Source organism: Diabrotica undecimpunctata, chromosome 7 (genome assembly GCF_040954645.1).
Source record: "Diabrotica undecimpunctata isolate CICGRU chromosome 7, icDiaUnde3, whole genome shotgun sequence".
NCBI classification, from domain to species: Eukaryota; Metazoa; Arthropoda; class Insecta; order Coleoptera; family Chrysomelidae; genus Diabrotica; species Diabrotica undecimpunctata.
In genome coordinates, this window is record NC_092809.1 from 3,702,989 (window position 1) to 3,730,734 (window position 27,746).

At 34.0% G+C, this 27,746-nt stretch overlaps 2 protein-coding genes across 2 annotated transcripts in view; one reads left to right on the plus strand and one right to left on the minus strand.

The window, feature by feature from the left end:
- LOC140444910 (PHD finger protein 12) overlaps positions 1-7,236 on the plus strand; it is a 35,247-nt gene extending 28,011 nt beyond the window's left edge. The window contains exons 7-9 of the mRNA XM_072536595.1: positions 2,940-3,137; positions 3,207-3,439; positions 7,004-7,236. Coding sequence (XP_072392696.1) covers positions 2,940-3,137; positions 3,207-3,439; positions 7,004-7,139 — 567 coding nt within the window. The 3' untranslated portion in view covers positions 7,140-7,236. The remainder of the gene's footprint in view (positions 1-2,939; positions 3,138-3,206; positions 3,440-7,003) is intronic.
- Positions 7,237-22,393: 15,157 nt separating this feature from the next.
- Positions 22,394-27,632, minus strand: LOC140444913 (ubiquitin carboxyl-terminal hydrolase MINDY-3 homolog). The gene is made up of 8 exons (XM_072536602.1): positions 27,418-27,632; positions 27,201-27,337; positions 26,776-27,096; positions 26,234-26,384; positions 26,038-26,175; positions 24,962-25,121; positions 23,585-23,744; positions 22,394-22,761 (listed from the first exon to the last, which is right to left on the minus strand). Exons 1-8 carry the CDS (start codon positions 27,521-27,523, stop codon positions 22,615-22,617), a joined length of 1,320 nt encoding a protein of 439 aa, XP_072392703.1. The 5' UTR covers positions 27,524-27,632; the 3' UTR covers positions 22,394-22,614.
- Positions 27,633-27,746: the final 114 nt, after the last annotated feature.

Sequence of the window (27,746 nt, forward strand, 5' to 3'; positions counted from 1 at the left end):
ATTATAATCAGATCGCTGTGGTAAAAGAAAACAACGTCCTTTCAAATGAAATACGGATTGAGAGGGGCGTCAGGCAGGGCTGTGTCCTGTCTCCTACTCTGTTCAATTTGTATTCAGAGGAAATAATCCAGGAAGCACTAGAAGAACTAACTATGGGAATAAAAGTATGGCCGACCAATCAATAATATATGGTGTGCCGACGACACTATTTTATTAGCGGAATGTCTTGAGGATTTACAACAAATGGCTGACTGAGTGGTAGAAATTAGTGAAGAAAACGGACTGTCCCTAAACACAAAAAAGACACAATTTATGGTAATTACAAAAGCCCAACAGCGCCAAGAAAACAACTATACATGGAGAGCAAATTAAAAAAGTTGAAAAATATAAATATCTGGGTACAATAATTAACGAAAATAATGAATACGCAGAAGAGATTAAGGCAAGAATAGGACAGGCAAGAAATTCTTTCAACAAACTGAAAAAAGTACTCTGCAGCAGGGTCAATTTCTTTAAAGATAAGACTTATGAGATGCTACGTGTTCTCCGTATTATTTTATGGGTTGGAGGCTTGGACATTAAAGAAAGATGTTTCGGACAGATTAGAAGCCTTCGAGTTATGGGCTTACAGAAGGATATTAAGAATAAGTTGGGTGGATAGAGTCACGAATGTCGAGGCGTTGAGAAGAATGGGAAAAGATAGAGGTTTTAAATACAATTAAAGTCAGAAAACTGTAGTACCTGTGACATGTCATGAGGGGTGAGCGTTATAACTAGTTACAATTAATAATGCAAGGAAGAATACAGGGTAGAAGGAGTCGCGGAAGAAGACGCATCTCCTGGTTAAACAATTTGAGAGCTTGGTTTAACTGCACTGCTGCTGACCATTTTAGAGCAGCGGTATCGAAAGTGCGAATTGCCATGATGGTTACCAACCCTCTTAGAGGAGATGGCACATGAAGAAGAAGAAGAAAGTTTACCATTTATAACTACAATTCAAAAAGAACATTTGTAAAAAATTGTTCTTCTACTTTTGGGTTTCTGGTTTGCTCATATTGATCATATAGGTCTTTCCATTCTTCAGTCCAACATAGAACGTAAGATTTGGATAGGCCGCGTGGAATGTATTTTTTAGCACAGCTAATTATAAGTTTGGTAAATCTTTCGTAGTTTTCTACCTTAGAATATGGGCTTGATTCGTAGGCCTTAGAATATAGGCAGAGGAATTGAGTTTCTTCTTCTTCTTCTTTATAAACAACTCTGCTTGTTCATTGGCGGATTAATACCTCTATGGAAGGTTCTCACTCCATCTTTTGCGCGTTTGTCCGATACTTCTTTTGTCGATTGGTGACTTATCTCTTGCTATTTTGACGCTCCGTTCGGCTCGCGGAGATAAGAATACGGCCGAGGTCAGAAGGCCCTGTATGTCGTAAGAGGCGACTAATGGGTAGGAATTGAGAGGTGGAGAGCCGTCGCTTGAGGTGTCTGGTTTGTAGAAACGCACACGGTCTCTTAGGCGTCACTGTCACCGGTCTACATTCCTAGTATCCGAGACGAGACTCTCGTGGGACCACTCTACTCTCATTCCAAGAGAACCTGGCGAGGTTGAAAGACCTGGGCTCGTACACACCTCTCTTGGCCTTGTGGTTGGTGCCCCGGCACGTACCCGTCAGGAGATTGAAGAGTGGTAGAGGAGATATCCTCGACGGCGACCTGTCTACGTGCGAGGTGGAAATTCCTCTGCCTGCGTCACCTATCCGCCTGTGGGTGGGATAACGGGTAGGTGAGGTAATCGCAACACAGGTACTACGGGGAAGGTGAAGCCCCACGAAACGTCTCTGGCATACGTGGCGTGGCACCTTCATTTTGGTGTCGGACTCGTAGGGGCAGTGGATTCGTTAACGGTCGTATAGCCGAAAGGCCAGGTAGACCAGGGTCCTGCCAAGTTTTTTAATTAGAGGGCACAAACGCTTAGCAATGCTATTTTGACGACACGGGTCTCAGACACAGAAATGCTGGTCTATTATACTCTATTGATTTCTCAGTAATTTGCTTTACTGAGCAAACTAATATTGCATCTGTGCACGATCTTTCACTACGAAAACGCTGTTGTTCATCTGCTAAACTTATCCTCTGATTTATTAGTACTTGTAAAATTTTTTGATTAGTAGAATTAGTTCGCTCGTTCTCCATGCTTTCGGTATTTTATTGTGTTTTATAATTTTATTAATTAATGTTGTTAATTGTTCTGTCATTGCTGCTCTACAATATTACAGTAATTCCTTTGGTATCCCGTCTTTACCTGCTGCTTTTCTGTTCTTTAGGTTTTCAAGTATTTCCGAACTTATATAATAATAGTCTCCCGTTTTTTACCGCTCGCGGCTTTGGGAGTGTAGCAGGGTAGTCTGCTATATCTAGGGCCTACGGTATACAAGGAAGGTAACATGGCCAGTGCTACGCTTCAACCGCCTATTATTACCCCTGGTTTTACCCAAGGTACTCATTTTATTCAGGCTGAGTCGACTTGGGCCTATAGACATTTTTAAAAATGTCTAGTTGTTCTTGCCGGCGGAAGGATTCGAACTCCGGACCACCGCAATGCGAGGCAAGCATCCTACCGCTTGCGCTGCGCAGGCCCTTTTTTCCGAACTTCCTGTACATTTATATTAAGTTCTTTATTTATGGTATTTTCTGGTGTTTCCAGTTCTAGCGTGGTTTGTTCTTTCTCTGCATAGAGCTTTTTAAGGTAATCAATCCACGTATCCTTTTCTATGTGTTTTGGTTATATTAGGAATGAAGTTTATAATTCATAATTTAGATTAAATTTATAATTTTGGATTAAACTTGTGTTTTACTGAGTGTGGTGTCTAATAGAGCTATTCATCACAATCATCATTCACAAGAATATTCTTTATAATGTATTAAATTTTTTATTACAGGTTGATTCGACTGATGTCAGACATGACGCCAGTTTTATGGGCTTCAGACCTACGAAGTCTGTGCGTTTTCCTGAAGCTATAGCTATGCGATACAGAGTATTAAATATAGGAAAAGGATCTGCCAACGAAGTGAATCTAGAAAAGTTTGGAATTTGTAGTAATATTGTCCCCAAACACGCCGTTATTTTTTATGATGATGTAAGTAAATATTGAAATAAAACAACGATGAACCTCATCCATTAAAGCGTTTTTATCATTTTTTTTTAGTATACAAACCATTATGAATTAATAAACTATTCGCCTTATGGAACATACGTAAACAATGTACTATATTCGAACAATAATTGTACAAATCGTCCAGATTTGAACGGATCACCGGTAGAAAATTGTGCCAATTTTGAATTGCTAGTAAGAGAACGAATAGATCAAAAAAGGAAAGTCAATAGGTCGAGTAAGTTCTCTGTAGATGCCAAAATGTCAGCTAAAGATTGCACAGAAAGGTAAATAACATATTTTTTAGATAGAAAATACCTCGTCAGTAAGAAATAACTTAAAGGACTTAAATGTAAAGGACCTTTATCAAAATATTCACAATGTAATTCTGCTTTTACACCAACATCTATTTCAGTGAAATCGAATAATTTCTTATACTGTCCACTCACGTATTTCCACGATAAATTCTCACTATTATCAATGTATTCACTTTCTTTACCCTCATCTTTACCCATTTCTTTCAATAACATCATTTATTGTTTCCATTACACTATCGGATATATTTCTTGATGTGCCAGAAGTACTTGGTCGATTTATTAATTTTACTTTTTTTTAATTGGTTCATTGTCCAAAGAACTATCAGAATTACTAGGGAGAAACTTATCACCGGAATCTTCAAATGGTTCATTATCTTCATCTGAAAGATATTTCTGCCACAGACGTTTTAGTTTTTCTTGTTCTTTTTCATAACTCATTTTTAGTAATAAAAATTTATACAGAATACACAGTGAAATCGACTAACAACTACGGGATAACGCTTGGAAATGAATATTCATTTATAGAAAAGTTGCATTTTTGCAGAAAATGACTTGTTTTTGTGTGAATCGGCATATTGTAATAAAAAAGCTTCACTTATGGTATCGTATGGTACATTTATTTAAAACACTACTGTACACTCTTACAAAGTTAAACCCTATTCATTCTACAAATTCCCAATCGTCAACAGAACCACGTGTAAGCCAAACAGGGTCGTATTGATGTACGACCTATGTATCATATGATTTTTAAAAATATTTAATTTTGAAACTGTTAGTGTAAGAATTTCTTGAAATTTAATCATTATATCACAATTAAACTAAACTCTAAAAAATAACACGACCAGTAAATAACTTAACAATAACTATAACATAAATATAACACAACATATTAACTTAAAAAATCAACACGATACAATTAGAATTTAAAATGATCACAAGTTGGGATCTGTAACATGAGAATCTGTCTAATAAATTATATTTAATAGCCTCTTGACGAATGAGACGGCGAATATCAACACGTGCTCATGTTTACTGATGGGAATTTGGTAAACGAATAAACTTTACTTATCTTAAATGTAATAGTACTTAGTTGACGTTGTGCTAATACGTGCTATATCGACTTGCCATCTTGACGTTAATTTAGTTATGATCTCTAACAGTTCTAAGACATTAGTCGTTGTCTCGATTCGAATTATTAAACATATTTTATATAAACAAATGCGAAGTGTGTTACACGTTCCTTTTAAACTTCAAAACTTTAAAACTCAAATCCACGTTTTTTGAAAAGAAAAGTGTACATTTCCTTTTCGGTAATATTGGTAGGTTTGTTTATGAAATCTTGTCATCATTCATCATCATGGCTTATTCACTGCTGGCGGAGTGTTTGCCGCCCTTTTGGGCTCTCTGATTTATTTATTGCGGAGAATCAGTCCGCTGTTGTTTTTTTTTTATTATTATAGCAGCGTGTGTGACTTGGCCCTGTCTACAATTTTCCTCCATTCTTTCCGGTCCTTACAGCGCTCCTTCCAATTGTAGATTCTCAGCTTCTTTATGTCTCCTAAGACTTGATCTCTCCATCTTGTTTTGGGTCTCCCCTTTGGTCTCTTTGTTGTTGGTCTCCATCCAGTTATTCACTTTAGGGTAGAGTCTGGGTTAGCTCTTTCTGTGTGTCCCAGCCACTTGAGCCTTTGCGTCTTCACGAATTTGATTATGTCTTTACCCTCGATGACTTCTTTAATTTCTTCATTGGTTAATCTTCTAAATTCGCCTACACTTATTCCCACCGGTCCCATTATTCGTCGAATTATCTTTCTCTCTAGGATTTCCAACCTCATTTCATCTTTTTGTGTTAGGCACATCGTCTCTGCACCATAGGTGATCACTGGCCTGATTGCAGTCTTGTAAATTTTTAATTTGGTTTTCTTACTAATGTACTTTTCTTTCAGGAATTTTTGGTAATTCCAGTAGGTTTTATTACCCAGTAGGATGCGTTCATTTATTTTATCCGTTCTATCATTTCTGTCATTCACCATCACTCCCAGGTATTTGAAACGGTGTACTCTTTCAAATGTATATGCACCAAGCTTAATTTCTTTCTCTATGTTCGTATTCTCTCTTGAACACTTGAGGTATTTCGTTCTGCTTTGGTTTATTACTAGCCCTCTCTTCTTTGCTTCTTTATCTAGTATTAATATTATGTTCTGCATGGTTTTTAAATCTCTAGTAACCAGTGCAATATCGTCTGCATACGCTATCAGTTGGGCTGAAGATTCGATAATTGTTTCCATAATTTTGGCTGCTCTTACTGCCCCCTCTATGGCAATGTTAAATAATGTTGTTGACAGGGAGTCTCCCTGTCTGACACCTACCTCCATGTGTACTTCATCTGACGGGCCTTCCCTTGTTAAGATTCGTGCCTTGGATTCCTTCATCGTCATTTTCGTGAGACTTATTAGTTTTTCTTGGATGCCTAATTGATTCATATCCTTAATTAGCTCCTCCTTTATTACACTGTCAAAAGCTTGCTTGTAGTCAATAAACAGTATATGTAGATCTATTCCGTGCTCGTAACTTTTTTCGACGATTTGCGTTACAATGTGTATTGCATCTATTGTTGACTTACCTTCCCTGAATCCATGTTGGTATTCACCTATTTTTGTTCTAGTTTCTTTTTCTATTCTTAGTCTGATCAAATTAGTTAATATTTTGTGAAATATTATGAAATCTTGTAGAGCTTTTATTTTTGATTGTTCAACAATCATGGATATTAATTCTTTTGGAAACAAAAACAAGAAAATATCTGCAGGAGTTTCTAACTCAAGGATACATTCTGGTAGCTCTACAATGCCCTTAAATGCATAATCACTTGTATGGCCTGATTCCCATAAATTTTTTTCAGGTTTGCACACTTGTACAAACGAATGAGGTTATAAAGATCTTTCTCTTGACTGGTCAGCAACCAAACATACAGATGCGTAGTATAATAAGTACTAGCTATGATGTAGTCCGATTTTTCGATAGGTGGTGGATATTATGCATACTACAACACTTTGAAATTTTAAAACCATAAAAGGTTTCGTCTGCGGTAGAGGGTTTTAACTAAAATAACTATTCTATTTTTTACAAGTCGGCGATGGTGTGCAAGGACGGCCCTGGTCTTCTATAGTTTTGTGGAAATTTGATACACAATTAATCTTCGATGCATTTTAATGCGCAAACTCCAGAAGAAGAGGCCCATCCTGTTCATAATGTGCCTCAGAGACCATCGCCGGCATGATATTAGTGTTCAGCGACCCCAAAATTTCCTGAGTAACGAGTTTAAACTGATTTTGTATAGAATTTACACAAAACATACTTTGCATCTCTTCTATGATTTAAACAGCTGTTCGCCCTTCTCCCAAGATGCATGGATTTACCATATAAATTTACCGTGAAACTATGAGTAGAGCCTTTGATTTGTATTTGGTTAGAATATGAACACTTATGAATTTGTCCATATGTTGTAAGTAAAATATTTCATTGGTTATTTTTTAGGTTTGAATGCCATTGCGTAAACAATTCAGATGATGAGCAGAAAGGCTGGGAGAGTTCAGCGATTGTGAATCATGGTTACTCCCTTCGTTTTGGTTGTATTTCATTTGTCTTTTCAATCGTTGAAAGTACAAACTAATCAAATAAGTTATTGTAAATAAATGTTATTTTTTGTATATAAATGTATAGTACAATATTAAAAGATAAGTATTGATATTAATAAAGTATTTTGTTAACCTATATGTTTCACTACCTAATTTTTTACGATTTACATTATATTATACGGTGTGTCTACGTAAGTAACTTGCAAAACGATATTGGAACCTTTTTTATTATTAATTTTACGAAAAGTTATTTTTCAGAACAAGTTCTGCATGGTCTAAAACCACTCAAGAATTTCACTCAAGAGTAAAGTACCTCTATGTTTGACAATACCGAAAATTGCTGTAATGAAAAGTTGTTTGGAAGTAAAAAACCATCTTACGATTAAATCCTTTTCAATACAGGTAATTGTTTTGTTCTATCACGAACGTTTTTCAATGCCCTTCTAACCATGTCACGAAATATTTTGCCTACCACACGGGGCATTAATAAAAGGGGTAGAAAATTGGGGGAAGAAACTACTGGGGGTGGAGAAGGGCAAGCAAAATAATCGAAACATATGCGAACGGCACTCAGGTTTTGGTAGGAGAGCTGGGGTCGTGGATAAGTAAAAGACAAGGGGGTTGGATTGGGGCAACTACAAAAAAATTAAATAAAGGGGTACTTATACAAATCTCTTGGGACAAACAAAACAGAAAGAAACAGGAAACACCTCTAGTAATTTATATAGAGCGCCACTTCAAGGTGCCTAATTATAACTAATACAACAACTAGTTGTAACTTGAGATATAATTATTAAACATAAATAACACATCTTTTCCAAATGGAAACTCAAAAAAAAAGGGTTAGTTAAAAAAAGAATAAACAAATGTTAAGAAACAAAATTTAACATTTATTTTTGTGTCGCCACAAACAGTTACAAAATAGACAGTGAAAAAATAATACAACAATAGTCGCAAAATACAAAAATACAAAAAAGACATATGTTTCATCTGTTTACAAATTCCAGGAGTTGGAGATACTATTATAAACTTACAAAATTTACCGCACAGAGATTAACCTTTTTTTAAAAATAAAACAAACTAAAATCAAAAATAATAAAACGAGCTGTCGTGAGTTAACATTAAATTAAAACAAAAAAAAGTGAACAAATAAATTGACAGCTAAAGTCAAACCCCAAAATTTTACAATTTATTAATTATTACAAATCCTTTTTGTTATGAAAGCAAATTCTTATTATTAAAAAAATGTCTGTCTTTACTTTAAAATTTGAAAGTTACCTGGATTTCACAAAAATTACACTTGCGCTGTAAACTGGGCTTCTTAAAAACTCAACAATGGCTGGGAATCTCTGACACACGAACAAAAAGGAAAATGGGTCACTGGAACACAAACCTTGGAAACTAAACCGGACTTGGCTTCTTAAAAACAGGAAAAGGTACAACTGGATACAATGGCAACGTTTCAAAACTCACTTAAAACTGTAACTGAACCATTAAACTGCTACTATATTTTATGTATTTTTCATAAAAAAAGACGAACAACGAGGAACATTTCAAATTTGACGTAAAATTTGGACATAACGCTGAAGACCACCGCGGCTCCAACTAAAGTGACGTTAATGACGAAATTATCTTAAAAAATTGATCGCATAAGTTGGAATAAACAAAACACTTTGGGTTTAAGACACATAAACAAGACACAACGGAAATTAAGACATAAATTCTTAATTTGAAAACGCAATATCGGGCGGTTTGAACAAAGAAATATCGAAGAAATTTGCGCCTGACATAAACAAACAATAAAATGATTTATTATCGACGGCGGCGACCTAAAAAGAACGAAAGATTATTTGGGTTTTAAATTGAAGGATACGAACCAAGAAACATTGAAAAAATTCTTCGTTATTATAATGCATATATAAGGGGATTTCAATTTAACACATATACGAGGGGATTCCAATAAATTTCAAATGCTACAACCATAGCCCGAGTAAGACATTCTTCAATGATTCTTTCCAAATGAGCAACAGCTGTAAATGGCATTTAAAGATACATCTTTTCCTTTAGGTAACCCCACAAGAAAAAATCGAGTGGCGTCAAATCTGGTAACCGAGGAGGCCAAAAAATCTCAGAATCCTGATGTATAACTCTTCCAATAAAACGGTTTTCAATGTAATGCCTTACATCTAACCTACCTTTTCATATTTAACACTTAAATGGATCGCTATAATGTTACAAAGCAGACATTAACTAAGCGAAATGGTATTAACTCTTCAACAATGATTCTTTCCAAATGAGCAACAGCTGTAAATAGTCTTTAAAGATACATCTTTTCCTTTAGGTAACTCCACAAGAAAAAATCGAGTGGCGTCAAATCTGGTAACCGAGGAGGCCAAAAAATTTCAGAAACCTGATGTATAACTCTTCCAATAAAACCGTTTTCAATGTAATGCCTTACAGCTAACCTACCTTTACATATTTAACACTTAAATGGATCGCTATAATGTTACAAAGCAGACATTAACTAAGTGAAAGGGTATTAACTCTTCAATGCTCATTACATTTTTAATCAATTTTGTTTTGTAAAAATTTACTTATCATTTTTTATAGAAATGGAAGAGTTTCGCAATTTCGTAAAAATAGTTTTCAGTATCCGTAATTTGAGAAGATCTCGCCGAGGCGACCGACTGTTGGCAGTTTATTTGTCTTCTTCCTTTTTATAAGCAATTCTGCTTATGCATTGGCGGATTAATACCCCTATGGAAGGTTGTCACTCCTCCATTCTGCTTATGTGGTTATTCCATTTATTTTTTCTATTTTGGGTCGATTCATTTATACACTACATTACATTTTCTTCTAATGTCTTCACTTCTCTTTTGATCTGTCAGCGTATTTCCTGTAATTTTTCTCAATACTCTCATCTCTGCCGTTTCCAGTAGCGTTTGCGTTGTAGCTATGTCTGGTCTTGTTTCTGAGGCATATGTTATTATTGGTCTTATATTGGCTTTATAAATTCTTGACTTAATCTCAGTGTTAATGTGTCTGTTTCGCCATGTTATTAAGAGCGTAGGCGCAAAATTTCGGGTCAATGCTTTTTAAATGCAATCATTTTTTTCGAATCCTGAGAAAACTAACAAATATTTTTGAAAAATTTAAACGCAGAATGAAAGATTACATTATTACCGAGGGCCGAAAGTCCCTTAGAATAAACAAAAAGTTTTTTTGAATGAGATATTTAATATTAAAAATCATACTAAATTTTCTCTTTTTTTTTTACCCCTGTAAGTTATTAAAATAAACATTATAGAAGTTTTCAGGGACTTTCGGCCCTCAGTAATAATGTATTCTGCGTTTAAATTTTTCAAAAATACGTTTTTTTAGGATTCGAAAAAAATGAATGCGTTTAAAAAGCATCGGCCCGAAATTTTGCGCCTACGCTCTTAAGGCATCCTGCCAGTCTATTTGCTTTTTGTACTTGATCTCTCACTTCTTTGTCCAGGTCTCCATAGCTAGATAATGTAATTCACAGGTATTTTATTTCCATTACTTGTTCAATACTGATGCCATCTCAATTTCTATTTTACATCTGGTTGGTTCTTTGCTGACTACTATTGTTTTAGTTTTCTGAGATGAGATTGTCATATTAAATTCTTTTGCTCTTATAAATCTGTGGATTTATAGTTTTTGCAGACTATCTTCATCTTGGGCTATCAATATTAGGTCGTCTGCGTAACAGAGTATTTTTATTCCTTTGTTTCCCATTCTGTATCCTTTTCTTTTGTTAACGCTTTTGATGAGTATGATGAAACGCAGTTTTATTGATTTAAATATAACTTTATTTTGTTATTTATATATTCCAAATATATTCCAAATATATATATATATATATATATATATATATATATATATATATATATATATTTATATATATATTTATATTAATCTAAACCTTTTAATGAGTCTGTTGTCCAAAAGAGCTACCCATCACAAACTCAAATATCGTTTATCAGAAATTAGTGTCTAAATTTTTTACACAACTTTCGCGATCAATTATAAACTTCCTGTTTTCATCACATAGGCAGTGACCCTATCTACCAAACAAATGAGTGGGATAAATTATGCAGCGTTGCCAAATGTATATCTTGTATTTTCTTTGGACCTTCCAACCCTGTATAATGCTGAGTCCTAAAATTGACCAGAATGTTTAGTATGTAAATGATTTTTGGTATCTGGTATCGCTAAGAGATTCATTTGTCTTCTTCTTCTTCGGCTTTTCCCATTATGAGTTCGCCATTTTCGTCCTCAAAAAACAGCACTCTATTCTCCCAGTCACCTTCTCTGAGGTCTCTATCTATCATAGCATTTCCGACGTATGTTTTCCATCTTGTAGCAGGTCTTCCTCTCCGTCTTCTTCCCGGCGGGTCCCAGTTTAATATTCTTTTCGGCCACCTATGCTCTGGCATTTTTTGTACATGCCCGTACCACTGCAGGGCTCTGTTTTCCAACTTTTTTGTAATTGAGCATTTTACTTCCATTCTGTTCCATATTTCCTCCGTTCTTATTCTATCCGCTCTTGTGATTTGTAGACATCTTCTCATAAAGTCCAGTTCAACTGTTCTTATTTTATTTCGTATTGTTGTTGTCATTGGCCATACTTCCGCTCCATATAGGGTAATATTCATCACTATGCTTTGAAAGATCCTCTTTTTGTTTTCTTTGGTTCGAGTGTTGTTCCATATCACTCCATGAAATGCTCTTGTGGCTTGCTTCCCCGTGCTATTTTCATTTCTATATCTTTCATACAAGTACCATCTCGGCCAATTATTGACCCTAAATACTTAAAAGCCTTACAGCTCTTAATAGTCTCTTCTTCTAAACTTAAGTTCAAATCTGCAACCTCCGGTCCAATACATAAGTATTCGCTCTTGCACATATTTATCTTGAGTCCCCAAAGTTCATATTCTTCCTTTAATTTCCTTATCATATATTCCATATCCTCCCTGTCTTGTGCAAAAATGACTTGATCATCTGCGAAAAGTATTGAATGTAATATATTCTCTTGTACTAGTATGCCCATTGTTCCGCATTTTCTATACCATCTTTTCAATATATATATATATATATATATATATATATATATATATATTATATATGTTAAAAAGTGTAGGTGAGAGACCACATCCCTGTTTGAGGCCTTTTGTTGCGGTGATTGTTTTTGTTATTTCATTACCTAACTTTATTTGCACTTGTGTTTCTTTATACAGTCTTTGTGTTATATTCACCCATTTCACTCTAAAGCGCATTCTTCTCATTGCTTCCCATAGTTGTTTCCTGGGCACGCTATCGTATGCTTTCTCTAAGTCGATAAAGGTCATATGTGTTTCAATGTTTTTTTCTTTGTTCTTTTCAATCACCTGTCTCATAATGAATACATTATCTAAACATGATCTGGCTTTTCGGAATTCGGCTTGTTCTTCGCTATAATGGTCCATGTAGTTTTTCTTTTATAACTGATGAAAAGATTCTTGCTCTTGAAGGCATTACACTGATCCCTCTGTAGTTATTTGGTGACCTTTTGTCACCTTTTTTGAAAATGGAGCACATGTATGATAAATTGAACTCATCGGGAATCTTCTCTCCTGCTTCGATTTTATTGAACAACATTCGTATAAAGGATACTATCCTTGCGCCTCCATATTTCAGCAGTTCCATTTTTATGTTCCCTGGTCCTGGTGCTTTATTGTTTTTGGATTTCTTTAGTGCTTTATTTATATCTTCCTCTGTGATTTCTGCTTCCTCAGTTATTATTGTCACAGGGTCGTATGAGATATACTCCGGCCTATTCTCCTGCAATAATTTTGTGTAATGCTTTGTCGACTCTTTTGATGTAATTATCTGTATGGTATTTTTACTTCGTTTATTATTTCTGTGATTTGTGAATACCAATAATCGAGTCACCGGTTTTAGGTAAAAACAGATGAAGGATAAATGAAATAAAACAACAAAACGGCAATGGTAAAATTCTTTATTCAAATCACGATGCTTTATCGTCCCTGTATCAGGTACATTTTCATTATTCGTATAAAGCTTGCTCGGCTTCCTTTAAACTGACAATATTATACAAAATTGAATAAAAAATCTTTTTGATTGAATAACCTGTCAACTGCTCGCGGATTAGAAAATTATTTATTCGCTCAATAAACTAATTGAATTGTATTAGTTATAATTCCTAGTTGAGAAGTAGTTATTTAAGGTACTTGTCATAGATATTTATAGAAAAATTTAATCAAACAGCAATGTACAATAAATCAATTGGTTGCAGTACGACCACCGTATAACCACGACTTATAAGTTCAAAAAGAAGGGAGGAATATAGAAATAATGAATCCTATAACCAGATTAAAGTTGCCAGTAAAAGTGATAATGGATCATTTTGAACTTTTGTCCCAGGTTTGGCCTCAAGCAGTGTAAAACTTGGTTGAACTCCATCAAAAAATATTTTTTCTTTACAGCTCTACAGTCTTTAATGTGAAAAATAGTAGTTATCCAAAGATTTCTTCACTCTGCAGAGACAATTCACCTCCTGATATCTCCTTATTGCTAATGCATGCCCCAAGCGTTTTTTGTTATGTTTATTTTTGCAAATTTTTGGAGGTTGGCATCGCGTTTCTATCTATCTGTATACGTCGTCGAATTTCCTGTTCAGAGCTCCCGTTGACGTTGAATGTTCTGCGTAAATATATCAAACTGACTACCACTTAAGAGAGACCGGGAAGAAGACGCATTTCCTGGCTTCAAAATTTACGAAAGTGGTATAACACGACTACCACTGAACTGTTCCGCGCTGCAATAAACAAAGTAAAGATAGCCGTGATGATCGCCAACATCAGGAACGGATAGGCACTTTAAGAAGAAGACTACCACTTCATATCCAACAGTGTTCTGAGTTTCCATTCTGTTATTGGCTTTATCTATAACCATTACTTTTGTCTTCTTTTTATTATTTCGTAGTCCATGTTCATCAATAACTCTTTTTAGTTTATCGAGTATCAACGCAAGCTCTTATTGACTTTGGGGTATAAACAATTTATCATCGGCAAAGCGAAGATTGGATAACTTAACTTCACGTACTAAAAATGCATCTCATTACGTATTTAGTATATATGCTAAATAATTTTGGGGATATATAGCCCTAACATATGCCTTTTCTAGCTTTGTACCGCGGAGAATATATGTTTTCTAATCCCACGATTACTTAATTTTGATTCGGGATGTTTATGTTAATAAAGGCGGAATCAAACGACTCTTGTACTTGTCAAGTACACAATTATTTGCCTACTTTGCAAATATACGAGCTTTGCGATTGGGATGGCAAGCAGGGCGCTCACACGACGTGAACAATTCACAAGAACACGAGCGTGAACAGACATGGCAAGTATTCTTAAAAACCTTGACAACTGAATCAGTGGTATGACAGTCAAAATGGATAGAGGTCGTCCGTAAAATCTCGTTGCTTTCGCAGCTTTTGTTATGATGAGCTCTGCTTATTTAAAAAAGAAAAGAAGATGGTGGATGGCATCATTAAATAAAAGTCGAAACAGGTAAGTATTTGTATTTAAAATTAACTAAAACAGCATTGTAGATACAGAAAATGAAAAAAATATATAAATCTTTTTTATAGATACAGCGCTAACCATATGTTCTCAAACGAGAACCTTCAGGCCATGTGGCCATTGGCGAATCTTTGTGTTTTCTTCAGTCCATTTATAGTGCCCTGGACAGATATGTTATCTTGAATCCTTTTAAAGGCATCATTAACTGCGTTAGTTTTGTGATTTATGCTGAGTTAGATGTGTTTGTAAAGATTATATCTAGATTTTTCTATGAACGTAAAACATTCAGGTTTTAGCTATATATCTAAAACTAGGACCAATATTATTATAAAAATTAATATTAAACTCACCAGGCTTACGGGTTAAACCTCGTCGATTATCACTGCGCCGAGCTTTCGACATCATCTCTGGCGTCTTCTTCAGGGATTCCGGGGTCTCAGTCTCCTGAGCTCCCAGACGCTACTACACTGTCCACTAGTCACTGCACTACTGATGCAGAAGTGATAGCACTTCGTGGGTACCATGTGCCTCAAAGATCGTCGCCGACATAATAATAGTGTTCCACGGCCCCAAAAACCCTGATCAAAGAGTTTGCGCTAATTTTGTATCGAATTTCCACAAAACTCTAGGAAACGAGGCACGTCTAGGGCATCAGGTGCCTCGCATATCATCGCCGATATAATATTAGTGTTAATGCTGGTGCAAATCGTGTCAATATAAAGAGGAGATTTGGAAAGAAAGTGATTCCCTTGCTTCTCAAATCAAACAACCTATAGTCTGTCCCACTTTGACTTTACAATACAGGTTCTTATGACCAACAGTGATGCCAAATTTTATCAGAAACAGATTTGAAGCAAATGTACTTTTTTCTATAGGATAATCTATAAATAACTAATAACTGGATCGATATTGTCCAGTAAATTATCGATATTCCACATCTGTTTTTCTATCCTAATTACGTAATTATTCCATTTTTGTGGAGTAACTTGAGAGTACGCTTCATGTATTAGATTTTTTACTTGTTCCTTTTTAAAGTTTGTGTTATGTCTTGCCACGAATCTTTTTATTTCACTCCAAACCAGATCTATCGGATTTAGTTCACAGTGATATGGAGGTAATCTTAGCAACTTAACATTCTTCATCATCATCATTGGCTCCACAACCCATGGTGGGTCTTGGCCTGCTCAAGGATAAGTCTGCATTCTCTCCTATTCTTCGCCTTGGCTTTCCAGTTTCGTACTCCCAACATTCTCAAGTCTTCCTCCACCTGATCCTTAAATCGTGCTTCGGGGTCTGCCTCTCCTTTTCACTCCATCTATTCTTTGGTTATAAATATGTTTTGGCGGCTCCATCTCATTCATTCTCTCTATGTGATCTCTATTGACGAAAATGAGTTTGATATTATTACTTGGGTGTTCACGAATTTCACGATGACAATGATCTCCGAGGTATTTGGTGCACCTGTGTCTCATTTCCCAGAATTTTGTGCAAATTCGATACAAAATCAGTGCAAACTCGTTACTCGATGGTTTTTGGGATCGCAGAACTCTAATATTACGTCGGCGATGGTCTTTGAGGCACCTGATGCCCACGAGGTGCCTCTTCTCCTTTAGTTTTATGAAAATTCGATACAAAATCAGTACACACTCGTTACTCGGCGGTTTTTGGGATCCTCGATCACAAATATATACAAAATTAGTACAAATCCATTACTTGGGGGATTTTACAGTACCTGGCCAAATTATTAGGCCAAGCATTAAAAATTTGCATTTTTTTTTAATTAATAATTTTTATCAATAGGAATGCTATTTTTTCGCATAGCTATATTTAATATAGTATGGTAACATTATTGTACTATTTTAACGTTGGCAACACCGCCCTATCTGCCATTTTCAGACAGCATTGCGTCCTGTCAACTTGTATGCATTTTATAACCTCACGTGAACATTTAAATTCTAACGGTTTTGACCTGAAATTTTATTGCAGAGGTGAGTGAATTATCCTTTTTTATTATTTTTTAGATTATAAACATATGCGGTGAAGTTATTGATATAATTAAGGGTATTATACATTTTTAGACGGGGAAAAACGCTGATCTATCACCAAAACGAGTAGGCCAGGTATTTGGACTCATAAAAGCTGTACACATGTCTCAAAATGAAATAGCAGCAATGGTAGGAGTAGCAAGAGGTTGTGTAAGGAATATAAAACAGAAAATTGCGTCCGGAGTCAGTTTGGATCCAAAGCGTAAGGGTCACAGCGGAAGACATCGTGTGACTACTCCTAGAACTGATCGCAAAATAAGAGATATTTGCCTAGTAAACAGGAAGAAACCACTGCGAATGCTTACCCAGGAGATAAGAGAAGAAGGAATTTGCGTTTCAGAAAAAACATTTCGTCGTAGACTTGTCGAATACAAACTGGTAACTAGGACACCAGCTCGAAAGCCAAGACTTACTACGGCTATGATTAAAAAACGTTTCGAATGGACACAAAAATACAAAAACTGGACAGTGGAAGACTGAAAAAAGATATATTTGTGTTGTTTTGCTTGAATATCAATATTAAAAACTAAAAAAACATGAGCGTTTCTAAAAATTCATTAGAGAATAAAATGCTCTGCTCCTCGGACGAATCCGTTTTTCAAGTTTTTACAAAAAAAAACGAAGTTTGTTCGGAGACGTCCCAACGAGAAATATAAGCTCGACTGCATTGTACCCATTATCAAACACCCACCGTCACTCATGGTCTGTGGTATCCGGCAAAGGTATAGGCCGTCTCTACGTGGTGGAAAACACGATGAGACAAGACCAGTACCGGAAAGTACTCGAGACGAGACTTTTGCCACAGCTACAGGAATGGTTTCCTGGAGAAGAGGAAACCATATTTATGCATGATGGTGCTCCTTGCCACAAGACTAAGAGTATTTCATTTTATTAAAACAAAAAAAAATTAAAGTTCTTGACTGGCCAGGCAACTCGCCTGATATGAACGCTATTGAGAATGGGTGGGAACTACTGAAAAGTTAGTTGAAACGCTCATATATGAGTGGAATCATAATCCTCACCTCCAGGAAACTATTCAAACCTGTATCGAGAGCATGCCTCGACGTGTTCAAGCTCTTTTAGCGGCCAAAGGTGGACATAGAAAATATTAAATTTATCCCTACTTTGTAAAAATTATACTTTTTTGATAAATAGAAGTTTTTTTGGTAACTTTTTTAATACAGTTTAATTACCTAAGAGTTAATATTCACAAAAAAGAACAAAACAGTAATTGTTTACAAATATATTCACAATCATGAGAAAAATAACTTCATATAGTAATTTTTTCCTTACTTGGCCTAATAATTTGGCCAGGTACTGTAAGGTGGCTGATCACAAGGTGCTGTTCTCCTATGCACAAACTCTAACAAACCAGTCTTTCTCGAGCACAAGGTGCCTCGCACACTATCACTGACATCATATTGCTGTTCAGCGACCCCAAAAACCAGCGAGTAACGAGTTTGCACTGATTTTGTATCGAATCAACACAAAACTCTAAATGCCGAGGCTGTCCTGGGCATCAGATGCCCCGCACATCATCTCCGATATATTAGTGCTCAGCGTTCCCAAAAACTACCGAGTAACAAGGTTGCTCTCATTCTGTATTTCCAAAAACTCCAAGAGACGTTACTCAGGTGCACCAGGTGACTTAAAGAACATCACCGTCATGATACTCATGTTCAGTGATCCCAAAAAGCTCCGAGTAATAATATTGAACTCAGTTTCGTCAATTATTTCCTTCATCACTTCGAAATGTACTTGCAAGGAAAATGAATTTTCCTTGCTCAATATTGCAGTTTTCATTTTCGCGTCATTTTTGTTCGCAAAATTTCCTGACATACAAATCGAATGCAACAAGTTTCATTGAGATCCATCCTTCTATAAAAATTTGGTAGATTTATTGCTTCATTACCTTGTCTATATCAGTGGTCACCAAATGGCGGACCGCGGTCCACATCCGGACCGCGGTCCCGAAAATATAGTAATAAAATTATAGTGTCTGGAATTGGATTTAAAAACAGTTATTTCGATCACTACGGGTGGCGCTGCAACGATGATTGGGTGTAGAAAAGGCTTGGTTCAGTCACCAAGAATCGATCCTATGTGCAATGGAAATCTAATATCGTATTATTGTATTATTCATCACAGTCTGTTTTGTTGCAGTTTAAATCCAAATCTTCACAGTAAAATGCAAACCGTCATGAACTTTATACGTGCAAAATCAGCTTTGAGGCATCGTCAATTCAAATCATTCCTAAAGGACACTAATGCTCAGTTTGACGATTTCTTCATTATAACGTGAGATGTCTGAGCAAAGGTTTAGTGCTTGAAAGATTCTTTGCAATACTTGACAACATAAAATAATTTCTGTCCACTATTGATAATGAAGCTAAAAACGACAATTTATGCTTCCTCTTGAACACAGAAAACGTTGCAACTATCGCATTTTTGGTTGATATCTTCAGACATCTGAACTTCTTGAATTTAAAACTACAGTGCAAGGGAAAACTTGTTTGTGAACTTCTGTCTGATATTAGAAGTTTTTCTTAAAACATTGAACTTTTTTCTGATGATATTAAGGCAGAACTTTTGCATTTTCCTCTCCTTAAATCCATTTGTGATAGTAATAAAGATTTTGATGTTACCCAGTTCTCACGTTTTATTAATGAACTTGATTTGGAATTTATAAAACGATTTGCTAACAAAATTGAAAATGTTGTGTAACTGTTAAGCAACAGTTTTTCACTCAAGCCTAATGGTGTATAGACGAGCAGACGTTTTTAAGAGTAACAAAGCTGCCCTTCAGATTAAAATGATCCAGTATCAGGAAGATTCTGTTTTAAAGGAGGTTTATACTCAAGTTTCAGAAACGCTTGCCTGGGACAAATTTTGGATTAAATATGAGTGCGATAAAAAATATCCAGAACTAAAATCTTTGGCAATGAAACTGTGTACTATGTTTGAAATACATGATGAGAAGCAATTAGATAATAGTTGGCTTTTTCATCCTTATATACTTTTTTTTATTCGCCGTAAAATGTACAGAACTTTAGTTGAAAAGTAAAAAAAAAACGCTATTTAAAGTAAGCAATTACTTACATTTAAAAGTTTAAATAGATTTAGATATGTTCCATAAAATTGTTGAATACTATAGTTGCACAGAGAAAACAACCACAAACAGTGGCATTAGATGATTAAATTAAGTTCTAAGATAGAAATATTTCAAATTATGCCTCAAAAATTTATTAAACAAAGACGGGAGAAAAAAACAATACAATAGCTTTATAATCCGTACGTAACCAGGATGATCTCCTGAGGGGGAAGGTTACAACTACTGGAGGGTTTCTTGGTCACCCCCTGGTTACGCCACCGCCTGGTTTAGTGCTGAGTGTCCGGACCGCGGAAGAGTAGGTTTTCGAAACGGACCCTCAGGGAATACAATTGGTGACCCCTGGTCTATATCATACTTAATACTGCGAAACGGAATATTTATCCTTATACAGTGTGACCCATTTAGATTGGAAACACCTCTATAAAATTTGAAGTTGTTAACCGATTTTAACCAATTTTTTTTAATGTCATGTAATAAAAGGTCTATTGCGGGACAAAATATGAAATATTTAGTTAAATTTTCACGGCAATCTACGATACTTTTTCTTCTTCGAAAATGGAGAATTTGTATTAGCGATTTTTTTATTAAAAAACTTTCTACGCCACTGGATTTAGAGTGGCTTCAAATAGCTATGACAAAAATTTCATTAAAATATATTTATTAATAACGAAGTTATGACAACTTAAAATTTTAAAACTCACTAAGCTACGAGTCAAAAAAGAACACCCTGTATCAACAGATAACCATAAAACTAATTATTTTTCAAATAATTTTAATAATAAACCACTACTAGACAAAAAAATGTTTAAAATAGCATAAAAATTTAATGCAAGTAACGCACTTACATTATTATTAACTTTACATGCTACAACTTAAGTCTCAGTTGCCATGACAACGATATTACTGTTTGACATTATTTGTGTCATACAAATTTCAGTGCTAGCATAAATTTATGCATAATATCTGCAACAATATTTACTTCAAATTCTTTTAATAATATTTTGTGTCATGGCATGCTAACGATAGAAGTGCCAAGGAAGTTTGTACAATATTTAATGACCGACATGTGGATCGTCCTAATATTAGTTGCGGTACGGTAAACAAAATAAATAGAATATTTAATGAATATGGTGCAGTATCAGAACTAATTTTAAAAAATAACCCGTTACAAAGAATAAGAGCAAATGATCAAATCATTTTAGATCATTTCAGAAATAATCCTAATGCCAGTTTAAGGAATGCCAGTTTATATTTGAATGTGCCTCGAGAGAGCATTCGGCGATGTCTTAAGGTAAATAATATTAAACCTTTCAAACCAAAATTCTTACACACATTACAAGAAGGCGACGAAGCAAAACGTTTAGAATATTGTTTATGGGCCCAAGGGGAATATTTAAACAATATAAATTTTCTAAAAAACGTGTTGTTTACCGACGAAGCCACTTTCACTACAAATGGAGTAGTATCATCACAGAATTGTCGCTATTGGACAGCAGATAATCCCCATTGGGTAATAAACTGTAAAAGCCAGTATTCTCAAAAAATCAATGTCTGGTGTGGTATACTGAACGAGCGAGTTATTGGTCCTTTCTTTTTTGAAGAAAACTTGAACTCACAGAACTTTTTAGAATTTTTAAACACAGACTTGTGGGATGCTATTCATGAGCTCCCAATTAATGAACGATTAAATTTGTATATCCAGTTAGATGGGTGTCCTGTTCATTACGCCAGAACCGTGAAGCAATGGCTAAATGAAAATTTTCCGAACCGTTGGATAGGCCGGGGTAGTCCGTTGATAGATTGGCCACCCAGATCTCCAGATCTCACAATTTTAGACTTCTTTCTCTGGGGAGTTATCAAACAAAAAGTTTACCAAACCCGTGCAAGAGACGTAAACGAACTTCGTGCAAGAATTCGACAGGCATGTGCAGAAATTACTCCCCAACAACTAAGAAATGTAATTATAAATATTCATAAACGCTACGACAAATGTATCCAATTAGATGGTGGATTGGTAAAGACAACTAGGATTTAAACTAAAATTATGTTTCCATGTTTCTGTTATTACAGAGTGTTTTTTTTAACGTTAATACAGAGTGTTTTTTTCTTAGTGAATTTTAAAATTTTAAGTTGTCATAAGTTTGTTATTAATACATATATCTTAATGAAATTTTTGTCATAGCTATTTGAAGCCACTCTAAATCCAGTGGCGTAGAAATTTTTTTAATAAAAAAATCGCTAATAAAAATTCTCCATTTTCGACGAAGAAAAAGTATCGTAGAATGCCCTGAAAATTTAACTAAATATTTCATATTTTGACCCGCAATAGACCTTGTATTACATGACATTAAAAAAAATTTGGTTAAAATCGGTTAACAACTTCAAATTTTATAGAGGTGTTTCCAATCTAAATGGGTCACACTGTAGAACAACAGCTTCCATTATCTATCCAACAATTTCTTAAACAAAAAAACTAACACCAAAATACAAAATAAAAGCAGTGAAGATAAAATCACATCAACAATTTGAATACGTTTTTATTAAGAGTAAAATCTTGTATTAAATAAGATTTTGCGTTTGTAAAATAGTCGTCCACAGGTTATTCAAAAATTCGTATATTAATGCAAAATAAAAAATTTATTGAACTGCATAACGGATTAAATTAATTATATATGATTAATAAATGCGCATGATTAGGGGAGGAATTTTTTTCATAAAAAAAACAAACTGCTTTTTGATTTCAGTTAAGAGATGGTGTAATGTTGTCCCACCAGTTCACTTCAATGTTTGGCCACTTCGTCTGTAGTACGGTAAGCATTGGGTTCGATTCGCACACCGATTTGATATCGGATTCGAGCAGAATGGCAGAACCTATGTGATAGTGGACCTAAAAAAAAATTGACTTACAAATACAATAGGCTGGAATATTGATATCATTGAAAATGGAAATTGTTGAAATATTGATATCAAATAAACAAAATTTAAATATTAGAGCTATATGTCATTTACAGTAAGTTAAGGTTGGTACAATAAAACTGTCAATTGTATTTACTTTTGGATCAAAATAAAGTCAGTCTTAACTGTATACTTTACTGGTTCCTTTCATTTAAAAGTTTTAACATATATTTTATAAATTTGCTTTGATAAATGTTTTGAACATAAACCTTTATTTTTAGCCAATCCTTACTGTTGAAAATCTTAGTATTTTCTTTCTTCAAATTATCGCATCTTGTTTCTTTGGTGGTTTCTTCTCTCTTATAAGTTCTGCAAAATATGTAGTTAAAATTTCTTCTTTTTCTTGGATCCATGGGATTAAATTTTTTTCTTCTTAAAGTCAGCTGATATTTTGAGGTTTTTGATTCAAAATTTTGTTGAGAATAAAAAACTTTTTCTTTCATTTCAATATTTTCATTGCTTTGACCATTATCTTCATTATTTAGTAGGATATTCTTGACAAAAAAATAAATTCCTGTACTGTCACGGGAGATCAACTCAGCTAAACAAGCGAATGAGTCAATAGCGGAATTTGGAAGAAATTTAGAGAATCTTATGACAAAGCTAACCATTGCACAAGCAGATGGAGACAGAGATAGTTTGTAATGATACATTGTCTTCTTAGGCATAAACTTTGCCCATGTCCTAGAAATCCGGAGAACAATTTATCATTGTTTATAACATTTTTTGTAATTTTTATGGTATGGTATACTTACTTGACTATTGACGTTACTCCTGGCGAGTCCGTTATAATGAACGAGAGTAAACATGTCTGGAGTTGACGATTCTTCTTTGGGAAAGAATTCATCCATGAAAGCGTTTAATAAAATTATACCTAGATTTTCGTTATCTAATTTTTTCTTCATTATATTGACGCTAAAAAATATAACAAATAAACAATTTTATTAAAAAAAAAGGACAATGCGTTGGAACTGGTAAAGTGATAAAAGAGGGAAAACATCTATGCAAAACAATACAAATAATTCTAAACCAAGTTTCTGACTTACTTCCAGCCACAACACCTAACAATGAAAACAAAAAAGTTGTTTTAAAAATGAAAAACAACAAAACCCAAAGGAGAACCTGACAAACGAGAAGATAATGTATGTAATGCAGTCATACATTCGAGTTCAAGGTGAAAATCTTTATTGGATGAAGATCCACAAAAAGGTACCCTAATTATGCTAATACCGATATTGTGAGGAGTAAGTGTTGTAGACAGGTAAAACCAGTAGTAACTGGATTATTGTTCAGGGCTGCTGCTTCAGGTAGCAAGAAAAAAATAAAAGCTCATAGAAACTTGATCGTTAAGTGGATGGCTGATGAGTAAGTGCTTATCAATATGGTGGCTTGCCTTAATTAACCAAGTAGATAGATACCACAGGAAAAATCCTCCTCAATCTAATGGTGGAACAGCGTGGACCAAAAGCTTGGTGTAGTAGCTACTTCATTTTGGTTTTATTATGCAATTTGCAATTTGATTAAATTTTGCAATGGATAATTTTAGTAAATTTTAAATTGTTATTGATATTTTTTTTACTTTTTGTAAGCTTTGTCCATAAAATTGTACAATTTTCAGTAACAATAACGCATATTTCTAGTCTATTCTATTCATTAAATTACCCGCATATTATGCAGACTCAGTCTCAGGAGACCCCATGTTTTTTTTTTCATATCTCTTGAGATAAATGAGTAAATGGATGCACTAATGGCTCGCAGTAATGGCACCCTGTATGCGGAACAAAAAATAAAAACTTGTAGAAAAGAACAGTAGTCACCACCTAATAAAATCTAATATTACAAGAATAACAAAGATATGTTTGCAGGTACTACAAGATGAACACAAATGGAGGAGAAAAGTCCACAAGATGTAAAAATTTCCCAGAGGGCATTTCATCGAAAGATTCCAATGTATCTTTTTAATCAATCTAGTTTTTGTATCATCTACTAGACTTATCACTAGCTGTTTTCTCATAATAAAACAAATACTATGATTTAAGGGTCAATATTCGTTACTAGTACCAAAAAGTGTAGATGCAGAATTACTTTAGCCTTTAGTTATTTACTACTTACTAAAAATTAAACCCACTTACTATTCAAGTTCGCTTACAAGGTCTAAATTTTGAAGCACCTCCTGCAATTTGTCAGAACTAATAAAATTATTTCCGTGAGGATCAAAACTTTTAAAAACCCGTCTGGCTTGTTCACTTTTGGTTTCCGGACTTACTAACTTCCTTTCATCACTAAAGAGCACTAAAAAAAGAAATATAATGATTCAATCTGAAAGTAAATGTTTTGAATGAACTTGAACACAAAAATGTTGAGACTTAAAAAATGGTATTTGCTTACATGCAACGAAAACACTTTTATTTCTGATTACTATGGTTTAAATATTTATTTACTATTATTGGATAACGTGTAGGGTTCCAAAAATTGGAAAATCACATTCATAAACGTATACCCAGTTTTCAAAATGAAATAAAATATAAGTATAAAACATTCATTTAGCCATTTTCTAATTCTTATAACCAATGTAAGTTAGGCTCACATATTTTGGTTTATTTCCTATAATATAAATGATGACAATGTGCAAAGATCCAGCAAATCTACTCTATGTATCAAATTATGTGATACATTATGTCCGGAACATTGAAATCATTGAAGCAACACTTTCCTTCACACAAAGATAAAAATAATATGAAAGTCTTTACTCACGATCAGTTTACTGTACTATACAAGCAGTTTACAATTGTTCTTTACATTTATCTTTCTATAAAGTTGATTCACATGTAAAAATGGCTCATTATTTTTCCTTCAGTTTGTTGTTCAAACTATTTAAAAAATGACTACTTAGCTCATCAAAATTCACTAAAGATAACTGTTTTGTCTCTATTAAAGAATAAATCTGTTCACATTTAGGAACTTGTTTGATATTTATTTAGTTTGATACTCATTGTTTAGTGGTAACTCTACATTCATTTCTATTTTCTATTTGAAGAGTAACATCAACAATTAAAATACAGGTTTTAATGAAATATCTGTAAAACTTCACTATTATACAAAAAACAAATTTTTAATATTGAAAATATTATTCAAATATAAGAAAAAACTATTATAGCACCCACACATAAATAGTTTATAAGATAGTAAATAAGTATTATATCATTACCTGTTAAATGTGTATCTGAAGCCACTACCCAAACAGGATGGATTGGATTTTTATAAAATGATCCAACCGTACAATACCTGTGATATTCCATTACAGTTATAAAACCTATTTGACTTTGTCGTTCAATTCCTAATAGTTCTAAAATATAAATGTAAATAGTAATTAAAGTTTTTTGTTATTTTATTTAAAAACTTACTCAAACCTCCAACATCTTCATGGTGATCCCAAACGTAAGTAGTTGCCCTACCAGTTATCATTAAATTTATAAGGCTTTGGCTACCATAGCCATATGTCTCATCTATCAAAGGATCCTGAGAATCTGACTCAGACTTTACCATTTCTAAACCCTAGAATTAAATTTAGGTATCTATGGTGTAATCCATATAATTCAGACAGGCAAAGAAAACATGTTAAATTTATATAATAAATGAATTTAAAATATGTTAAAATTGAAGATAAACTGGCATATTGAGTAATAACAAAATAATAACCAGAATATAAAAAAAGCGAAAAATGAAATGTATTTATTCATGCATAAGTATATAGGAAATAGAATTTATATTGTTAAAATTTGGAGAGCATAACAAGAATTTGGTTCATTACTTTGGAAATTCTAAGGCATTAGAACAATAAAAAGTAGGACAGGAAAAAAATATTAATAAAATTACATTGTTATGAATGAATAAACTTAATGTGATTAAAATTGGTGATATCTAATATTATCATTGTTACACATACCTTTGAAGCTATTACAGAATATATAAACAACAAAATGCCGTACTGTGCTCTTAATTTTGTGATATTCTCACAATAATAGTTTTTAACTTCATCTAGGCACTGATAACTATGTACTTTGAGGCCATCATGAAACCTAGCAGGATCTATTTCTAAATTTTCTACAGCTTTACTTGACTCTGCTTCACATTTTAGTTCTTCTTGGTTGACTGCTGCACTAAATTCACTGTTTAAATATACTACATAATACTTCCGGATATTACATTGTCTCAATATTTCACAGAGAGCTGATACTAGACAGTGATTCTGGAGCTCTAAATTAACCTAAAAAAATTAAATATATACTACAGATATAACTATGTACTATATCCACCTTGACTACACTATATATTGTATACGTGACTTAATTTTCAATATAAACAAAATACCTTTTCTCGAAATGAAAGATCTTTGTAGTCTAATAAAAGGTTTTTGAGTATAAATGCCTGAACAGGAGCTATTATTGCACAAGGCCCTCCCTCTGTTTGTTCTAAAGCACTTTGTTCATTCTTGCTAAAGTAAAAGCCTACAAATATTTAATGTCATATAGAACAAAAATAAATAAACTTGACTGAAGCATTAAATAAAAATATTTCTATTAATTACCTTGTGACCACCTTTTAAAAATGTCTAGTTTAATTTCGTTGCCCCAGAGAAGATTTTTAATACCTAACAATTCCTGTTCAATGGCAGAGGGTAGAGTATCTGCCATTGTTAAATTAATTATTTAAATATACAATTTTTACAATAAATATTTAGATTACATTTAAGGTTATAACAAAATTGACATTTCGTAATTTACGTAGTAGTGCCAATTTCGAACTGAAAAATTCTATGTATAGCCAACATAAGAACATAAAAATAAGTTGTACGAGTGGGAAATATAAAAGAAATTTTCCTCCTAGGCATAAAAACCTTTTTGGTAAAATTATATT

Bases quoted from the DNA above. Each gene is read 5' to 3' on its own strand.
- LOC140444913 (XM_072536602.1), bottom strand. From the start codon at position 27,523: ATGGCAGATACTCTACCCTCTGCCATTGAACAGGAATTGTTAGGTATT. The intron at 27,097-27,200 runs GTATTTTGTTTA...TAATTTTTTTAG, and splicing joins ATCTTTCATTTCGAGAAAAG to GTTAATTTAGAGCTCCAGAA. The intron at 26,385-26,775 runs GTATGTGTAACA...ATTTAATTCTAG, and splicing joins ATTCTGTAATAGCTTCAAAG to GGTTTAGAAATGGTAAAGTC.